The 20,298-nt window shown below is 42.6% G+C and overlaps 1 protein-coding gene across 4 annotated transcripts in view; it reads left to right on the forward strand.

The window, feature by feature from the left end:
* MAP4K4 (mitogen-activated protein kinase kinase kinase kinase 4) overlaps positions 1-20,298 on the forward strand; it is a 232,675-nt gene that overhangs the window by 177,737 nt on the left and 34,640 nt on the right. Inside the window, exons 16-24 of one of the 4 annotated variants that reach the window (XM_067563574.1) lie at positions 10,972-11,133; positions 13,021-13,251; positions 14,152-14,258; positions 14,968-15,119; positions 16,465-16,562; positions 16,869-16,877; positions 17,578-17,753; positions 18,342-18,462; positions 19,546-19,737. In XM_067563574.1, the coding sequence (XP_067419675.1) occupies positions 10,972-11,133; positions 13,021-13,251; positions 14,152-14,258; positions 14,968-15,119; positions 16,465-16,562; positions 16,869-16,877; positions 17,578-17,753; positions 18,342-18,462; positions 19,546-19,737 (1,248 nt within the window). The remainder of the gene's footprint in view (positions 1-10,971; positions 11,134-13,020; positions 13,252-14,151; positions 14,259-14,967; positions 15,120-16,464; positions 16,563-16,868; positions 16,878-17,577; positions 17,754-18,341; positions 18,463-19,545; positions 19,738-20,298) is intronic. The other 3 variants (XM_067563575.1, XM_067563576.1, XM_067563577.1) reach the window with 3 other exon arrangements.

The following is a 20,298-nucleotide window of genomic DNA, read 5'->3' on the forward strand; positions in this document are numbered from 1 at the left end:
CTCGTCCACCGCTTCGTCATCAGAGTTCGCTCTGCTGGCCACTGTCTATAGCCCCCCAAGATATCCACAGGGCTTGTGGAGATGGGGTCACCACCAAGGATGGTGTGCAGCTCCTTATGGAAGCAGCAGGTCTTTGGTGATGCACCAGACCAACAATTGAACCACCCCCCTCTTGTCTTCTAGTACTTCTGCCTCAGCTCCTTGATCTTGACCTTGAGCCGGCGTCGTCAGTTGGGAAGATGCAATGTGAGCTCTCCACACCGAGCAAACAGGAAGTGGAATTTCAAAAGCTCCCAGGACTTTAAAGGGGAAGGGATAGATGCCTGTGTGCCTGGCTGCAGGGCAGCAGAGTTCAAACTGGTGACTAACTTGGTCACAATGGGCATTGTGGGACATGTCCTGGAGGCCACTTATGGTAACATAAGCAATGAAGTGTCTACACTGACACTATTGCTTTAGCTTTGTTGCAGAAACCTGTATGCCTCTCATCCAGGTGGTTTTATTATGTTGGTAAAGCAAGAGAGTTACATCGGCGGAAGGAGCATTGCAGCGTGTACACCTCCACTGTTTTGTCGAAAAAAGCTGACTTTCATCAGCAAAACCATGTAGTGTAGACATGGCCTTATCCTACACCAGAAGACATCTTTGCTGTTCCAGAGCTTCAGTTTCCCCTCTGGAAAAAGACATTTGCTCTACAGCTCTCGATGTGAAAGACACTTACTTTCACGTGGATGTTCACGCCAGCCACCAGGCCGGGTCCCGACCATTTCCAGTACAAGGCGCTCCCATTCAGCCTTGTCACTGCCTCCAGGACCTTTACCAATGTCTTTCTGGTAGTAGCAGCTCACTTCAGATGGAACAGCTTCACTGTCTTACCCATCTCGATGATTGTCTTATTGCCAGTACATGTCAGGAAGCCTACAAGTCGACCTCATTAATGCTTCAACTATTTTCTTCCCTAGGAGTCAGCGTGAAGTCGCAGACTATATACTTCATTGGGGCCTCCCTAGATTCACTCACGGCAAGAGCTTATCAATCAAAGGACAGGTTTCGCACCATCAGTGCTTGGATAGATCAGGTTATGCGCAACCCTCAAGCTCCAGTGAGAACTTAGTTCTTTCTCTCCTGGGGCACATGGCTTTGTGCACTTACGTTACTCCGTTCACTAGGCTCCATCTATGTGGCTTTCAGGCATGGCTCCAGACAGTGTGTTCACCAACCAATCACAGCATGAATACCCTGGAAACAATTCTTTCCAGAGTAATGTCCTCTCGGATGTGGTGGAAAGATTCCCATCAGACATGTGTGGGAGTCCCCTTTTCACCAGCCTTGCTGAACAAGATGATGATTACAGATACCTCTCTCTTATGCTAGGGAGCCCACATGGACAGCCACATGGCAAAAGATACTGGATGCCCCAAGAGGACAGGATGCATATCAACCTCTTGGAGCTCTAGGCAATCTGAAAAGCTTGCAATGTTTTTCTGCAATGTATCCAGTCCCACCATGTCCTCACAATGTCAGACACTATGGCAGCCGTCTTTTACATCAACAAACAACGAAGGGTGAGATCCGCCCCTTATATGTAGAAACAGTTACCCTATGGAATTGGTGCATCAGAAATTGTATCAGCCTGTGTCAGCAGCTTGACTCCTGGGAACTCATAATGTATTGGCAGACACCCTGAGCAGGTATTCCATCATCAGTCACAAGTGGGAATTGCACTATTCAGTAGTGAAGAGAATCTTTCCCCATTGGGAGATCCCTGGCTTGGGTCTCTTCACCTCCCAAGTGAACAAGAAATGAAACATGTACTGTTCCAGAGGAGCTCTAGGTCTACTCTTTGAGGGCAATGCTTTTCTTTTCCCCTGGTCAGACCTCTCCTCCCCTACCGCTCCAAACAGGTCTTACAGGAAATTTGTCAGGAGAGGGCATGATTCTCATCATCATCCTCGATTGGCCTGGGTGGTTTTGGTTCTCAAATCTCTCATGACTGTCATCTTGTCCTCAAATCAGCATCCAGTCCTTTCCTGATCTCTTGACTTGGGAGAAGGGCAGGCTCAAGCATCCCCAACCCCAAAGGGCTTCGTCTCATGACTTGGTTTGTGGATGGGCATCAACATTAGAACATTCCTACTCTGAAGCTGTACAAACCATCCTTAATAAGAGCAGAAAAGACTCCACTAGTGCTGTCCTGCCAAGTGGAAGCATTTTCCATTTGCATGCAGCAGAAACACGAAACTCCTGAGTCAGCAGATATTCCCCTCATTTTGACAATCATCTTTCTCTCATAAGATAGTGAGTTCCATCTGTCTAGGTACTTAGTGGTACTCATCATTGTAATATAAGTGCATAGCATGTGGCAACCATAAGCCCCCAGTTTAAATATGTTCTGGAAGGAGAACAAAAATACACCCTCAGGGGTGTTAAGCAGAAAGGTACATTGAAAATAATAGAACAGCTTTCAGTACATCTTTATCACTAGCCTTAATCACTCTTGAAGTATTGCTCATTTTACCAGAAGAATAACGTTAACACACACTTTACTTGCCACAGGTGCTACTATATGGATTCCTCATCTACTGTTTTTCTAGGGCTTGTCCTCTCTCCTAGTCTGAAATATTTGGGCTGTGCCTCCTCTATTCCTGCATATGCTGTTCAGACTTGTTTGCAAAGTCCTGGGGCTTGGCCCAACCCTTCTGCCTTTGGCTCAGATTCTTACCCTCTGGTAGTGAAAGCACAGTAGTAATTGAGCACTCGTGTTTTATTCATTAGCGTCATCTTTTTAAAGCTGATTTTGGAGCAAAAATGGCAAAATCTTTTCTTCCCACTTTCTTGTTCCATTGGGTATTTTAGGGGGTCCTGTCCATAGACAGAACCACTTAATCCTTCTGTCTGTTTCTTCTCCTACCCCCCATCATGTCTGAGCTTGCTAAATGGAGTAATCTGAATAAAAAAGGGGTCCCAGCAGTGATGAGACCCCCTGAAGAGCTGCATTATGTATTTATGTTTTTAAAGAAGGTATCCATAACGCGTGGGAGGAGGGAAGGGTGTTTAGAGGGGTCCACTGACTCTCTATGCCTCTTAGTGGGAGCTGTGACAATTAACTCTGGTGATCAGTCAGTAACTCTCTGGCTGAAGCCTGGACAACAAGTGGTTATTCAAAGTAAATACTCTGTGCCTCAAAATCCTCAGGAGAAATCCTGTTTAGGGAGGAGCACAGCAAGTTGAGGTGGTGGCAGCTGATAACATGATGAAGCTAGAGTGGATTTGCTACCTGCTCCAGCAAAGTCCAAGGAGAAAAGTACAAACCATCCTATGAGGGCTCTTTAAATTCCAAACAACAACAAAAATACCAGAGAAAAGACTTATTTTACCGCTGGAGCTGGAACACTAGAAGGAAGCTCAGATTGGAAAACAGTACTGTCCAGATTGAAACAGAGCCTGTCTCTGTCTGGAAATTAACACTGCTGCTCCCAATCAAATTCAGATAGTACAGCCTGTATACTTTATGGACGAGACCTCGCACCTCCTACAGCTAAAGGCAGTGGAGCCCGTCATTCAAGACAAAAGGTGGTCAGGGCTTTATCTTATTTTCATTATATCTCAAGAAAAGATTATAGATATAGAGGTGCATTGGTCCATTTAGATTTCAGGAGCCTGAACTGGGCAATGAAAATGACAATAATCAGGATGGAGACTCCAGGTTTCACTATTGTTGCAATCTCTTCAGGAAACCTTTTATTGTCAGTGCACCTGGCAGAAGTTTATCTACATATCCCCAGTCGCTACTGCTAAGACGAAACATTGCCCTTTGAGACGTCATCTACATCTGGGGGTTTTCTTGAAGGTACTGATAGTGACGATGGAGGCTGGCTGATGAGTCCAGGAGACTCATCTCTACCTGTTAGTTATCTGAGATTGTTCTAAAAAAATCTCACCACAGCATTATTGCCAGGGGAACCATCTTCATGCTCCAGGCACATGGGTTCATGATAAACTTAGAGGATCCCCTAGGTCTCCTCTGAGGATCATCCACTTAGGACTTGAGAGAGAGACACTAGGAGAGCTAGACTTTCCCAATGCCAGAAAGCTTTGATAGGAACCAGACAATTGTCTCCGAATTGTCATCCCTCACTTGTGCTACTAGAAAGAATGATTCATAAGATCAAAAAGGAGGAATTGCCAATCATTCTTATCACTCCAAATGGCCAGCAGCACCATTGTACTTGGATGTAGTGGTGATGACTCAGAAGGCTTCATATCATCTTCACAGAAGGCAGGAACACCTGTTCTATGGCCTGCTCCTGCATCCCAGTTCGGACTACCTGGCCTGAACAGCTGGACTATTGAGCAGCAAATCATAAATATGTTGGGATGATATGCCAAAACAGTAGACTCTTCTAGCCTCGCACAGGCCTTCTTTTTTCTTGGCCTACAAAGGGTATCAGACAAATGTCTCTTACTGATGTCAAGATAGAAGATCAAGTCTAGAAAACACAACATTCCAGCTCATGTGGATCTGGGCCTAACACCTTCACCATTGCATCTCATCACTACACTCTTTAACATAAAGGGATGAGATGAGATTGTTTACATCTGATTATTGGCTTGATAAATGTGCTGCTTTGTCTTCCCTATTTGGGATCTACTCATAATGCTGCAAGCTCTAACAAACCAATCCGTGTATATTTTTTTCCATAAAGATGTCTAGTTGCAATCTCATTGACAGGAAGAGTCTATGAAATCTCTGCTTGTAAAAGATTTGAGCCTCCCTGCATTTTCCAGGAGGATACAGTAGCTCTTTAGGTACTAGAGTCATTGGGTAACCAAAGTTAACTCTGTTCCAGAACTCACAGGAAATGATTCTTCCTTAATTTTCCCCATCACCCAAAATGTCCCGGCCTGAAATCATCGAAATTTTCCACAGTGACATGGAACAATTCCATCATTGCAGAAGCATATTCAGATAAAGCAGTGCCAAAAGGAGATCAGAGTTCCCTCAGCACATTCCATAGTGCCCTCTTGAGCAGAAATCCACAAAAGAAAACAATCAAGCTGCCACCTGGTTTCAACACTTTCACAGAGAATGGCAGGCTTGATCTCTTTCTTCTGAAGCAGATCCTTTGGCAGGAAGGTGCACCAGGCAGTGATTCCAAAACAGATTAATACCTCTAATTTTAGGGAACTGGAAGAACAGTTCCTGTCTAACTATCTTCCCTCTCCTTCCCTACTAACTTTTCCTTAGTACTCACTTTGTTCCAGTTGTCAGAGATTAAAGAGAGGTAAAGATCCAGAATGGAAATTGGTCACCTGATTATTTCCTTTCTGGGACTGATTCCTCTTCCAGTTGGTGTCATCTAGGATAAGTTCTCCAGGTTCCTATACAATAGCCTCCTCCGGGCCCATCTGTACAGTTAACACTGATAAGGTGGTGGTGCAGTTCTGTTTATTCTACTCAGACTGCTGTGCTGCCATAGAGCTTTGGAAATACTCACCTGACATGAGGGCAGAAGAGCTGTCGTCAAACACTGCAGCCTTATGTACAACTCTGAACTGCCTCCACTACTTGTGGGAAGAGAGGTGCAGTTCAAATGGGTTGTGGAAGAAGTAAGTTCTGGAAAGTAAATCCATCTGGTAAAAAGTCGTCTTTGGCTTCTTTCTTTTAGCTAGAACTAATATCACAGGCTATGTCTACACGGTAGAGTGAAGTCGAGTCATTTTAAATCGACCTTCACCCGCCGAATTTTAGAAGTCGCAGGAGCGTGATCACACCACACTCATTGCATTGGGGGATTGCATCCCCACTAGCCACACTTGGGTCGATAATCAAAGCAATGCACTGTGGGTAGCTATCCCACAGTGTAACTAGCTGCAGAGGCTTTTGGAAGATTGTTGTCCTCCCATGATGTGACATCCTCCCTTCTTGTCCCAAACAGACTAACACTTTTTCACACCATTTTTCTAAAGCCTTCAGTCTCAAGATGCCCTGCTACTAGCCATAGAATGAAATAATTCCCGTTTGCTGCTGACTGTCATGGACCCTTTGCAGTCAGTGGAGTGCTGCTTCTGGTCCTGGAAAATAAACGCTGACTGGTGGGATCGCATCATTATGAAGCTGTGGGATGATGAGCAGTGGCTGCAGATCTTTCATATGCGAAAGGCCACTTTCATTGAACTTTGTGTAGAGCTGTCCCCAGCCCTGAAATGCATGAACACTCACTTGAGACTGGCCCTGCAGTGGAGAAGAGGTGGCCATCGCTCTGTGGAAGCTAGCAACACCAGACTGCTACAAGTCAGTCGGGAATCAGTTTGGAGTCAGCAAATCCACTGTGGGAGCTGCTGTAATACAAGTTTGCTGGGCCATTAACAGACTTCTGCTAAGAAGGGTAGTGATTTGGGAAATGTGCAGGACCTAGTGGATGGGTTTTCCACAGCGGGGTTCCCAAAATGTGGGGGGCTGATAGATGGCATTCATACCCTATCTTACACCGGACCACCTAGCCACAGAGTACGTTAATTGAAAGGGATACTTCTCAATGATGTTGCAGGTCTTTGTGGATCACAAGGGATGTCTCACTGACATCGGTGTGGGGTGGTCTGGAAAGTTGCATGACGCGCGCGTCTTTAGGAACTCAAATCTGTTAAAAAAGATGCAAACGGACTTTCTTCCCTGACCAAAAAATAAATATTGGCTATGTTGAAATGCCAATAGTGATTCTTGGAGAATTTGCGTGCCCATTGCTCCCCTGGCTGATGAAGCTGTACACCGGGCACCTGGACAGCGAGAAGGAGAGGTTCAATAATCGACTCCGCAAGTGCAGAATTGTCATGGACTGTGCATTTGGACGTTCAAAGGTGCGCTGGTGCAGTTTACTCACTAGGCTAGACCTCAGTGAAAAAAACATCCCAGCAGTTATCTCTGCATACTGTGTGCTCCAAAATGTTTGTGAGACCAAGGGGAAGAAGTTCCCGTTGGGTTGGGTTGTGGAGGCAAATAGGGTAGCTGCCAATTTTCAGCAGTGCAACGCTGAGAGCCAATCATGGAGCGCTGCGCCTCAGGGAATCCTTGAAAAGTCAGTTTTACAGTGAGACCTAATGTTTCTGAAAAATCTGTGTTCTGTCTTCCCTTCCCATTCCCCACCACCACAGAACTGTGCTAACCTCTCCCCCTAGTAGTAATCACCACGGTCTCAATAAAGAAAAAGTAATGATCTTTAAAGTAGTAAATTTGTATTGTTGATCATTAACAGTGGAGGGAAAGGAAGTTATTTCAACACTTTGCATGCATTGTAATGGGGCTGTGAGGGGACACAGAGGAAAGGTTCACTGTGCAAATAGCAAACAACACATTTCCATTTCTTAAAGAGGCCGGTACTTCTTTCTGCTCCCCTTATCTGGTGTGGAGTGTTGCTCGTACTGCACCCTGCGCAACCTCCTCCTAGATCTCTTGGGAGTGGAGGTTAGGCAAAAGTGCATGAGTTGAGAGTTTTGCAGGGCTACAGAGGGAGTCTATCCTGCTGCTGTTCTTCTTGAAGCTCAACCAAACGCCTCAACATGTCCGACTGATCCCTCATTATGCACAACATCTCATCCTGCGTTGAATGCTCACGTTCTTGGGCCACCTTCCTGTTATCCATGTCCATATTCATTTTCTCTGATAATGAAATCCAGGCTCTTCGCGCTGTGTCTGCAGCCGCGGAGGTGTTCGTTATCTTGGTGAACATGTCATCTTTTTTGCCTTCTAATCTGCGACAGGTGGTCTGTGGGAGTAGTAGATGCTGAGCTGAAGGCTGCACTGTCCACTGAAAGGCAAGCAAAGCACAAGGTATTCATTGTTAGCTGGCCCCATGGATGAAAAGCAGTGTCACAATGTAAAAATAACTCCCCTTTATGTTCCCAAGGGAACGGCAGACCCGCATACCAATCTCTACCTATTGCAGGAGTTGTAGTGCCCGTTCCAGCCATGGGAAGTAAGCGGCTGGTGCATCCATTTCAGGGAAATCCCCATAGTGCATGCTGCATAAGTCCATAGTTCCCCAACCAGCAGGATTGTTGCGCCCCCTTGACCCTCCCAAAAATTGTTTTTGAAACAACAGAGGGGGTGAGATGGGTGGTGTTGAAATTCCCTTGGGCGAGACCATATGTGGACACCCATCTCGCAACCCCTAAGACCTATCATAGTCACATGCTGTCTTGTAACTTGCGGTTTACATACCTCAAAAAACCTCCTATGGCAGAGGGAAAAAAAAACCCGATTGTATGGAGCGGGTACTGCAAATTTGCACCATCTTCCCTAGGCGACCAAAGGGAGGATTTACTGCAAGCATCTGGGTTCAGGCCTGGCCCGTAGGCTGCTATGTTGTGTTCCATGATATTGCCTGCACAATTAATAAGAGAGTGGCAGGGGAAAGTGTCCTATCGCAGTGGATGAAATAAGGCTGCCCTCCTCAGAAACCTTCTGTAAAGGATCCCAGAGTACCTAAATGAAAGTTTCCTGGAGATATCCCTGGAGGATTCTCGGAGCATCCCTGTGCACATAAACATTCTTTTCCCGGGGGGGGGAACCCCTTACTTAGGTGAACTAACAAGGAAAGCCCATCCCCAGCAGCACACTGTTTTTTTTCCGCTATGACAACAAGCTGAACTGGGGAGATAACCATAGAAATGAGATTTACAGTACATACTCACCAGATGTGTCTTCCCCGGCATCTTAGTCACTCACACTGTCCTGCGTCCAGCTGGGCTGTTCTGGGGTTACAAACAGCTCCTGGCTTTCAGGGAGAATGGATTCCCCAGTCGCCTGGCCCATGTTTTTCTCCTCATCCACAGAGTCCTTCTCATTCATCCTGGATTCTCTTGAGGTATTTATGCTGTGTGGCAGTACAGTGGTGGGGTCACCGCCAAGAATCACATGCAGTGCCTCATAACAACGGCATGTCTTTGGTGACGAGCCAGAATGGCTGTTCGCCTCTTGCCTCAGCTCTTTGATTTTAATGCGGCACTGCTGCGTGTCCCTCCTGTGCCCCTTTTCCAAAGTGCCGTGCAATATCTTTTCGTAAATACCTTAATTCCTTTTGCTGGCTTGGAGCAGAGCCAGAACAGACTCTTCGTCCCACATGCTGATGAGATCGAAGACCTCAGGTTGACTCCAGGCTGGAGCGCATTTGAGGTGTGCAGTTGCCATGATCAGTTCTGGTAGCAAGCTCTCTCCATGCTGACAAAACAGGAAATGGGAATTCAAAATTTCCTGGTCCTTGGGGGGAGAGACTGTATCCTGTGTAGGTGGCCGCAGTGCAGCAGAGTGTGAATGTGCAGAGTGGTCACAGCAGAGCATTGTGGGATAACTCACAGAGGCCAATTACATCGAATTACTCTGCGTTCTGTTTACACAGCTGCTCATTCAACCCAAACAATTCGATTTCAGCGCCATTTGTGGAGGTGGTTTTATTAAGTCAAATTTTCCCGCGATTTAAGTCGACAGAACTGACCAGCCAGTGAAGACGCATACGTTATGTGGTTGACGGAAGCTGCATTCTGTCGACCTACCTTCTCAGTGTAGACCAGGCCACAGAATATTATTTGGAAAATATTTTTATCTTATAATGGCTTTGTTTTCATTTATCTTCTTGTCTTAGTGACTGAGAAGAATATACTGTTGATCAGTAAATTGCTCTGCCAAATGGAGTATTATAACCAGCATTGCCAACTTTCATGATTCTATTGTGACTCTAGCAATTTGGGGGTGTTCTTGGAGTCATAATGAAAGGCTGCCCACTCATGAATTTTCCTTTACTCAAAATGGCTACCATCTCTTATTACTGTCAATGGGGCTGAGTAGCCAGCAAGATGGCCACCATTTTTCTACAGTCTATCTGCACGTGAAAGTGAGGCTGTTCTTAATAAAGCCAGCTGCCTTTCCCCTGTTTTTAGTGAGACTGAAGCCATTTCCATGGGCAGAATGGTTCAGGGGGCTGGCCAGGACACAGGGACTATGAGGAACAGCAGAGACACTGTGAAAGGTGGATAGGGAGAGTGAAGGGAGCAGGGGGCAGATTTAGGGGCTTGGGAAGTATGTGGGGTGCTAGAACTGGCATTCAGAGCAGGGGAAAGCGTGGCAGGAGTTGGCAGGGAAGGTGAAGCAGAGGTGGCGATGCAGGAGAGGTAAGGGAGGAGAAGTTGGTGTGAGGAGGGAGTGCTGTCCAGTCTCTGACCGAGACGTCTGGGGGTGAGAAGTCTGGAGAGAAGTGTCAGTGAAAGGTTGCATCCTGCCAAAAGCTAAACCAATCACTTATTGTTTTTACTGTGTCATTATCACTTAAATGAACAACTGGTATAAGTTAAAAGTTCTTTTGATGCGTATATCCATATCTCATCGACCCTAAAAAGTGGGTAAGTTCTATGTGCGATTGTGAATGGTGATGCATTACTTAAGTCACTGGTTCACAAACAATGTACCATCCAGCCTTTCTTTTATCCAATAAAATAAACCAGGAGAGGAGAGAATAAATACACTAATGGAAAATGAATAGCAGTTCCCCCTGTCTGAGGGGTGAGGAGAGGATAAGGGGAGTCTCCCATCTGAGCAGCCAGGGAGAGGCAAGCATTTTTGTGTGCGTTCAAGGCTGATGTTCCAACCGAAAATTATCTTACACACATTAGTAGAGGGGAAGACAAAAGACAGACTAAAAGATATGATTTTATGGGCTTTTTTACATCTGAAAAATTGTGGTCTCTTGAGTTTGACAAGACTGTATGACAGTTTTTCATTGTGTCAAGGCATGGTACAGATTCCAGTCTAGACTCACCTGCAATTTTGCTTCTGCTCATCCAGCATTTCATGGACCTGGGGAAATATTTTTCTTCAAACCTAAAATGTTTTTGTAAAGAAAGAGAGGTGGTCGCTCTCTTATTCCTACAGTACTTCACTTCTTTGACTGCTGATTTTAACATTCTTTAATTTCGGTTTAGGTGGAGGATAGATTTAGAAAAACTAATCAGGGCTCCCCTGAAGCACAGTCGAAACAGTCGGGCAAAGTGTTGGAGCCACCAGTGCCTTCAAGATCAGAGTCCTTTTCCAATGGAAACTCAGAGCCTATTCAGCCTGCACTGCAAAGGCCGATGGAACCCCAGGTAAAAGCAGAAAATCTTAGAGCGGGTGGAAGAGACCTAGAGGCCCCAGTACACTTAACCTTTAGGTTTGCACATAAAAATTCATATTTAAAGTGTATTATTACTTTGCAAAGTGACTTATTCAACAGATCTGCTCCCTCTATGTATGCAGGGTCATGCCTGCTTATTTTAGTGATGGGCATGTGGGTTTCTTTTACTTCTGAAGAATAGCTAGCCTACCTAAGAGAACTATCTGCATCTGTCACTACTTGTGCATCAGCAGAATGGTTGGCTTCATTCCAGTCAATGTTAGTGAGGTTTGCACAGGTCATAATTTGGTCCAGGCAGTTTTTTATTACTGGAGATGATATGCAAGAAGGAAATAATGCAGCGTGACTTTTACATCCTTGTAGGAAAACTAACTAGATGCAAAAACAGCGGATTGTAATGGTCGTCATGTTTCCTAATGACGCTCTAAATTTTGGGAGCCTGTATTTTATAGAGTTTAGAGTATGAATGTAAAAATAAATACAGGCTAAAACTTACAGAAAGACTATACATAAAATTTTAATACATTAATTAAATTAAACTTCGTATGCAAATTATGCGCCTATGCAGAATATATTTTTTGATGAACATAAAATGTTTCCTTTTTTCCTTTGATAAGTCTATACAAAATTAATGACAGAGATGACTAAAACTGTCCCTGCTTACCTTGTTGTGACTAAGTATTGCAAATGTTTGGGGCAACTGCAAAATCTGAACAGAAGGGAGAGTGGTAGGAATCGTGACATCCTCAACTTAGATTTTCCTGGCTTCAAGAGAGTCTTCTAGCAGTATTTGATACTCTTGGGCTTGTGTATTACTTTATGCTAACCAAGTCAACGATTTCTAAAGTCCTGCCTTCCACTTGTACTGAGATGAATCAGGCTCTTGTGCAGTTGTGTGTAATAAAGCAATTCAGTAATACACGTATTACACCAAATATAGCCACCCTCATAAAACTAAGGCGAAGTGCTAATTGTTGATTAATGAGTGGGTGAAAACAATGTATTCTAGAGTTCTGATCTTATTTGATAAGCTTTTTCATCCTAACCTGTTTCAGAAAGCATTTTTCAAACAAATGGCTTGCTCAGTTCACAATTGAGAAAGGGATGGGGTGGAGGGTCAATTTGAGCTTACAAATAGAACTGCTAATGTAGCTTGAACTAAGGAGTTGCTGCTGTGCTGCCATTGTGTGTGTGTTTGTGTATACAGTATATGATATATAGCATAGGTATAATATGCATTATAAATAGTATATAACAGTCTATAATATACATATAACAGATACAGTATATAAATATATATCGTATATAATATATATAAAAATACTGCAATTACTGTAAAGAAATAAAAGCTTTTGTTTTATGATCATCCTTCAAAAGTTTTGCATTGTCTATAAATTAAAGATTTTAGTTATAATATAAATTAGAATATATGTAGGTTTGCACATTTGGCAGTATTCCCAATTTATGGATTTCTTCACTTTGATATCTGCTTCAAATTGTCCATCCAACAGGTGCTGCTATGTAAGACCTGATCAAAGTCCATTGAAGCCAATGGAAATTTTCCTGTTGATTTCATTGGGCTATGGATCAGGCCCGTAGTGCAGATCTTATGTTCATTTTTTTTCTGATTACTAGTGTATGTGTATTTGGAGGGAGTACCTCACAAAAATGCATACATGCTATATTCTCAGTCTGTTATGTTCTCTGGGCACCTTCCTTGCTTTTTTGATTCCACTTCACGCTTGCCTTATGCCATAACCAATTTGTCTCTCCCTACCCACTCGCCTTTATTCTATGTTAATCAAAAAGCCAGTTGTACAGAGCGCATTGAATGTTTTATGTTTTGTTTTCTTGTAAGGTACAGTGGTCCCATCTGGCATCTCTCAAGAACAATGTTTCCCCTGTCTCGCGATCCCATTCCTTCAGTGACCCTTCTCCCAAATTTGCACATCACCATCTTCGTTCTCAGGACCCATATCCACCTTCACGCAGTGAAGTGCTAAGTCAGAGTTCTGACTCTAAGTCGGAGGTACCTGACCCCACTCAAAAGGCTTGGGCTAGATCAGACAGTGACGAGGTGCCTCCAAGGGTAAGGAGTAGAAAGACAGAAGTGTGCTTTTTTTTTTTTTTTTTTTAATTTGAAAGATGTGATTGTTTAGGCCCTGGAAAAGCTGTGCACACAGAACAGTGCTTGTACTGGGGAACATATTTTGGAATGGAGCTTATACTGTAGATATCTAGTCAATTGCCCCATGATAACATGTTAAAAAAAGGAAGTACAACCTCTGATGAAAATGACAAATATTTACACCCTGTGGTTTTTGCAGAGAAGTGATTAAGTTAACAAATCATTACAATTTTTAGGAAGGAATTTAAAACATCCCTGGCATGATAGCTTAAACTTTATTTTCCTCTATTTCTGGTTGGCAAACCCAACTGTAAATCATGAACATATTTAAAGTTTAGATGGAACTGAACAAAAAAGAAACATTCAATATTTTTCCCCTTCCCCTTGGGATTTGCTTCTTCTGAATATGTTCTTGCTTCCCACCAGTCTTTGCCTCCTGCTGATTCATTACCAGGCATTCGTTTGGTTCCTTTGAGCTTATTCTCCTAATCCTCATGCTATTTCAGCAAATTGCTTTGTGTGTCCCTTGCTTCAGTCAAAATGCCATATTCTTTTAAAATGTCTCAGTAATCTGGGAGTAAAGGGCATGTATGTTTGTGTGATTGCTATTTAGGTACTTGAGTCTAAACTTTCAGTTCTTTTCAGTATCCAAACAGCAACCCAGCTAAGTTCTTGGTTTTTCTTTTTTTTTTTCTTTCTGTTTTTTTCCTTTTTGGTTTTCTTTTGTTTCATTTTGTTTAATTATGCTGACTCTGACTTAGAATAATCTTATTCAAAATGTTTGTGCTGTGGCAGGAGACTCTTAAATGTTCCCCTTTCTCCCCTCTTTATTAATTTTTACTGTTTCTTTTTTCATCCAAGGTACCTGTGAGAACAACGTCCAGGTCGCCTGTCCTATCTCGTCGAGATTCTCCACTGCAGGGCAGTGGGCAGCAAAATAATCAAGCAGGGCAAAGAAACTCCACGAGGTTCGTAATCCCGGATCTCCCTATCTCTCCTGTTTTCTAAGGGAAAGGGTGGTTGGAAGCCAGGGAAAGGGCCTTTGGCATTTTCTCTCAGATGTGACGGAAGGAGGAAAGTGGACCCATTTTCTCTCAGGAGTTAATGTTGAGTTTCCTTGGCACCAAGTAGTTCAACAAACCCTAATGAAATTTCTCCTTACCGCTGCGTCTTTGAAGGGGTTGTTTGAGTAAGTCGTGCAACATTTTCAGAGTAGTCTTAACAGTCATAAAAAAGGGCCCAGTCACACACATGCTTGCCACCAGGTGTCGTACTTATTGCTGCAAATGGTCCCCTTGGTTTGCCGTGGGGCTATTCCCAGGAGCAAGCATGGCGCTCAGTAGTAAGTATCTGCAGGATCCAGGACTAAGAGAACCCAGAGGCTTTTCAGCTCTCAAATGTTGTAGTGTTGTGTAGCCAGCCCTCAAACAAAAAGAAGCACAAAAGCAATTAAGCATTCTTTTAATTTTCTTGTGCAAGTCTGATTCCTCAGCTATTAAGATTGCTCGTGTTGATGCTGCCTGGGATGTTAATGTCTGTGGAAGTCCTAAGCACAGGGATTAGGAAGTTCCTTCTCATCAGTCATTAAAAAAACATTGATGAGTAACCAAGTTTCATTTTAAGTTTAAAATCTGATATCTGAAATTAAAGATGACAAATGCCCTTTTCTTGGGACAGCAATATAGAGCCTCGTCTGCTATGGGAGAGGGTGGAGAAACTTGTGCCAAGACCAGGCAGTGGCAGTTCCTCGGGTTCAAGTAACTCCAGCTCACAGCCAGGGTCCCACCCAGGATCTCAGAGTGGCTCTGGTGAACGGTTCCGAATGAGATGTAAGTCCTTCCTTCTTTTAGGATTTCTAGATTAATCTGTATTGTTTGGATTGTGCAGCCGCTAATGATAGTAATAAGAATGAATGAATCTTCACTTAAAAGGAATTTTTAATGTAAAGTGTCAGGCTGCTAAGTTTTGATTCTTTTTAAGTCCCTTCCCTTTTCATAACCTTTGTTGTAGGTTGTAGGTATAGAAATCTTCATTAGTAGGTTTTAGCCTCTTTCTCCAAATCAGAATCAATTACATTTGTATTCACCAATGTACAAAATACATGACTAAGTCCATTTCTTTTCATACATGATCTTTGCACTTCCTTCTTCATTTGTACAAGCATCTTGGATACTTTTTGATCCTTCATTGCATGTCAACTCTCTCCATGGACACAAGTACAGACACTTTTTTTTTCCAGAGCCAGATTCATTAGTATTTTCATTATTTTCTCACTTGGGTTTCTTTTCCCTAATGTCAAGTTGTCATATTTCCTTTTCACCCGAGATCAAATCCTCTCTAGTTTTTTTTCATCAGAGGGAGTGTGAATAAAAACCTACAAAAATTATATCTGAAAAGCTGTTCCAATCCCCCTCTTTAAACATGCAGTAAAAATAGAAAAGGTTCACGATAATTTTTTGAATTGAGCAGAACATTGCTGCCGTGTGATGTTAGAGCATATTCAACTGTCTTGTGTAAGGCATTCTATAGATGTGGCTAAAGGAAAAGAGCTTGGAATGAAATAGTCTGTGTAAACCCCAGAATGCTCCATGTGGTATGCTATTAACTCATTTAACTATTGAGATTGAGCAGAAGAATGAGATAATGTGCTCAGACTGGCTTCAGTTTGAATTTCTGCCAGGGAGATAAGGTGACTATCCTCTGACATGACCATAATAGTGTGAGGAAGATGAGATGACTTGGGTCTTGTCTACAGTGTGTACCTGCCCCGGTTAGAACCGTCAAAGGCAAGCCAATGATGTTGCTGAAGTGGTGCAAACTGTTAGGGGCAGATCATCAGCTAGTGTAAGTTGAATTCAGTGGAACTATACAGTTTATACCTCCTGAAGATCAGATCCCTAGTATAGATGGGCAAAGCTGCGGTAAGCCATGTGCCTCTTTCCTGGATTTCAGACACTGGTAAGCTGCACCATTGTAAATCACAGCTTATTGTAGTTTTTCCTATCAACACTAGAGGTTTATAGTGGTGCAGGTAAACTTGTGGCTAGCCCCCTGTGGCTGAAATACCTTATAAACAAGGCCTTGTGCTCCTTTTACCACAGAAATAAAAAATTGCTAACTTAACAATAATGTCTTCCTTTTTTGTGCATTTCTTTTGGATCTTGACACATGTAGCGTCATCCAAATCTGAAGGTTCACCATCTCAACGTCACGAAAACGCAGCCAAAAAACCTGAAGAGAAAAAGGAAGTCTTCAGACCCAACAAGCCTGCTGTAAGTTAAACCTGTGCTGGTTATCTGATTTTCACTTGATGCTAGATAGGTCCATTGCCAATACTGTGGAAAACCTACTTTCATGGTGAACCCAAGCATTAAAAATGAAGTAGTGATTCAGTTTGGCAGATGCATACCATGTAGAGTTAAACATTTAAATTTACTTTATTTGCTGCTTGAATTTATTTCTATTTTCTCATTTTCTTCCTTTCAAACCTCTCCTTCCACCCCGTGCACTCTTCATGTGGCTGAACCAATGATAATTCATATGATCCAATTGTGGCGTTGCTGTGCCAAATGGTGAAGGGAGAAGTGGTAAGCACTTAGTGATTACACTAAGCAAATGTTGCAGCATATATTTTCATTTTTTGCAGTTGTTATAATTACATTTTGAGCCTGATGGTATCCAAGAGGTCAGAGTAGGTGATTCCAGTGGTTCCATCTGAATCAAAATCTATGAATCTGTTGTTTATTCTTATATTGCTATAGCACTCAAATGCCCCTATCAAATGAAGCCCTTTAAAGGGAGATTGTGGCTCCCATCCCATCAGTTTATAAATAATGTGAAGTATTTTCTACAAACTGTATTCAGTAGAACAGACAGCTCAGTAAATTTAGGCTGTCTTACAACTTTGCTGCCCAAATTTCTATGCACTGTGGCGTGTCAATATTCATAACAGTTGGGGAGGGAAAATGATGGACTCTTTAAACAATGTGTGCATTGCTCTAGCAATTCTGGTGCGTAGGGCTGAGAAGGAGAAGGGGCAAAGGCCTACATAGTCTTAAATTTCTAATTTCTTTTTTTTTTTTTAATTTACCAGTGAAGCACAAAGAAATCAATAAACCAACAAAAAAACGATTGTTGGGAACTATGGAAGTGCAGCAGCAGTTAACTGAACAAACTCAGTCCCTGCAGCTGTGCTGCTGAGGTGCTGATTCAAGTCCTCTCCAGTCTGCAGCCTCACTGTTGCATTTCATATTCTGTTTTCTCCCCCTCTTGTCTCATGCTTGTTAGGATTTAACCGCCTTGGCAAAGGAGTTGCGAGCTGTAGAGGATGTGCGACCTCCACACAAGGTGACAGACTATTCATCATCCAGTGAAGAATCGGGGACAACAGATGAAGAAGATGATGATATGGAACAAGAAGGAGCAGATGAATCTACATCTGGGCCGGAGGATGCCAGAGCTGTGTTAGTTGTTCTGTGTTTTTCCTGTTTTGCATGGCTGGGGAGAAAAGACCTCAATGTGTGTTTCATTCATTAGCCCTCTTTTATCAAGGCAGTATTCAGGAGCCCATCAAAAATACTTAGTAGTCAGTTAATGCTCACATTTCCAAAATATTTAGGGTAACATATTAAAAAAAGTTCCATTTTCAAAAGTGACTTTAACTTTTAGTCTGTCCATTTGACAGTCAATAAGTGCCTAAATCACTTTTTAAAATGGGATGTAGACTCCTACGTCACTTTGACACCTTTTGAAAATTTGATTCTTTAAAACTTAACATAATGTGTCTTCTGTTATCAGAAGCCAAATTATAGTATTGTGGGTCGTTCCTGTTCCTCATTTGCATTTTATAAAAGGTAGAGACTTATTTTAGCAATGTTATGACTTCTTTCCTTCTTGAAGAAGTTCTTCCTTGATGATTTAAGTCAGTATTCCACTTTGGACACAACTGTAAATGATGTATGACATGATTTGATACGAATACATGAAGACAAAGCTAAAACAGAAATACTATGGGATTATTTTATCCAAATTATTTCTTGCTTGATGCATAGATCAACCCTGAACCTGAGCAATGGTGAAACAGAGTCAGTGAAAACCATGATTGTCCATGATGATGTGGAGAGTGAACCTGCCATGACGCCTTCCAAAGAGGGTACTTTAATTGTTCGACAGGTATTGTATTTCCTTCACTGCACAGTGCTGCGCCTTTACTGTGATCATTAACCCACCTGTTCATTCACCCATGCTGTTTCTACATTATATTTGTTGTCCACATTATCAAGACACAGATGCAGCATATTTTGGATGAGCAGAAACTTGATGCATGCAGAGAAGAGAGTAGCCTCCATCCCTTGCTGCTACTGTTTTGCATGCTTTGCAATGACACCCATTATAGAACCACACAGAGAACCTCAAAGTCTGTGTCAAAAAAATTATAGAAAAGTTGCAGGTGTGTGAAGGACTCAAAACAGAAGAACTTAATCTGGTTTTATGGTAGACCCAGATGCTGGATCTCAGAATTAGATGGGAATGGGGGGAAAGTATTCTATTCTTTGAACTGCTTTATGCCTAAAGTCAAGAACACACTAACAAAAAAGTAAGGTAGCAAACAGTTGATGATGGGGGCTGGGAGGGAATGTTACAGGGTGCAGGGCATTGACTGTGTATGGATCTAGGTGTGTTGTTTGGTTTCCTTATATCTTGAAATGTTATGCTTTTATGATTGTGAAGATGGAGCTTCCTTGGATATTAAACTGGTTAATCTGTTAATGGGTATGTTAGCTCCCAGGACTTCCTCAGTAATCACATTCTTGAGTTTCGCAACTGAATGTTGGTTTTTTAATTGAACCCTAGGGTTTGCTAATTAAAATTTCATGGTTACTGTTTAAATAGCTAGATTAGGGCATTCACCAGATATTTCAAGTTCTTATCTGAACGTGACTCAAACTAGAATTTAATAAAACGATGGCAAACAACAAATACGGAGAGCTTTTCCATCTAGTAGCAATAGTATAGACTTACTGGTAAAGGAGCTGGCCTTGCAAGTGAATCAGGTTAAGTGAGAAGCCCAATTCTGCTTGCCAGAAGCAATATTTACTGAGTTCTGGTAGCTCAGCACACTTCTAACCAGGCATCAAGGGATAGACTATCGGTACATTTAAAAAAAAAAAGGAAAAAAAAGAGTAGATAAAGCTGGTAGGGATGTAGGCCTTAAGCAGCACTTGAGCAAGACAAGTGTGCCTGTTTTTTCTACAGAGTACAGTTGACACAAAGCGTGCCAGCCATCATGAGAGCAATGGCTTTGCCGGTCGCATTCACCTCTTGCCAGATCTCTTACAGCAAAGCCATTCCTCCTCCACTTCTTCCACCTCCTCCTCCCCATCCTCCAGCCAGCCGACACCCACCATGTCCCCACAGACACCCCAGGACAAGCTAACTACTAATGAGGTATGTCTTGCACCACAGCTGGCTGCTTTCTTAGGGTTATTCCAGTATTGCCTAATAGCTAGTTTTGCAGAGGCACTCCAGCCAATCTTCCCCTGCTTTTTTCTGTCACTTTTCTCCCACCCCCCAAAATAACACATTTCAGTACTGTGTTAAAAGCCCTTAACTCAAGATAAGTTTACCCCAAACTTGCCAATTTACTATTTTTGCTTTCTACAGAGAGTCATTAATTGCATGGCTTTTGTTTAAACTAAACTTGATTACTGTATATTCAGACAAATATTTTATTAAATTACTATATTTTGGGAACAGGCTAATTTCAAATAATCTGCTGGTTGGGGTAAATAAAACCTAGTAATTTTGTCTTGATTTTACCATAAAAAAGAGCAAGTAACTAGGCATGTGTAAGTAACTTACTTGTGCAAACTTATCAGCACAGGACAGGAAGCTGGTTCCAGCCTCACTGAGGGATTTTACTCTTTGAAATTGCCACATGGGGTTGGGGACCATTTCAGATGCATTTCAGGAAAGCTGGATTGTTTGGGTTATTAGTTTTTTGGAATA

This window comes from Emydura macquarii, unplaced genomic scaffold (genome assembly GCF_026122565.2).
Source record: "Emydura macquarii macquarii isolate MOO-44397 ecotype Brisbane River unplaced genomic scaffold, CSIRO-AGI_Emac_v2 contig_2531, whole genome shotgun sequence".
Taxonomy (NCBI): domain Eukaryota; kingdom Metazoa; phylum Chordata; order Testudines; family Chelidae; genus Emydura; species Emydura macquarii.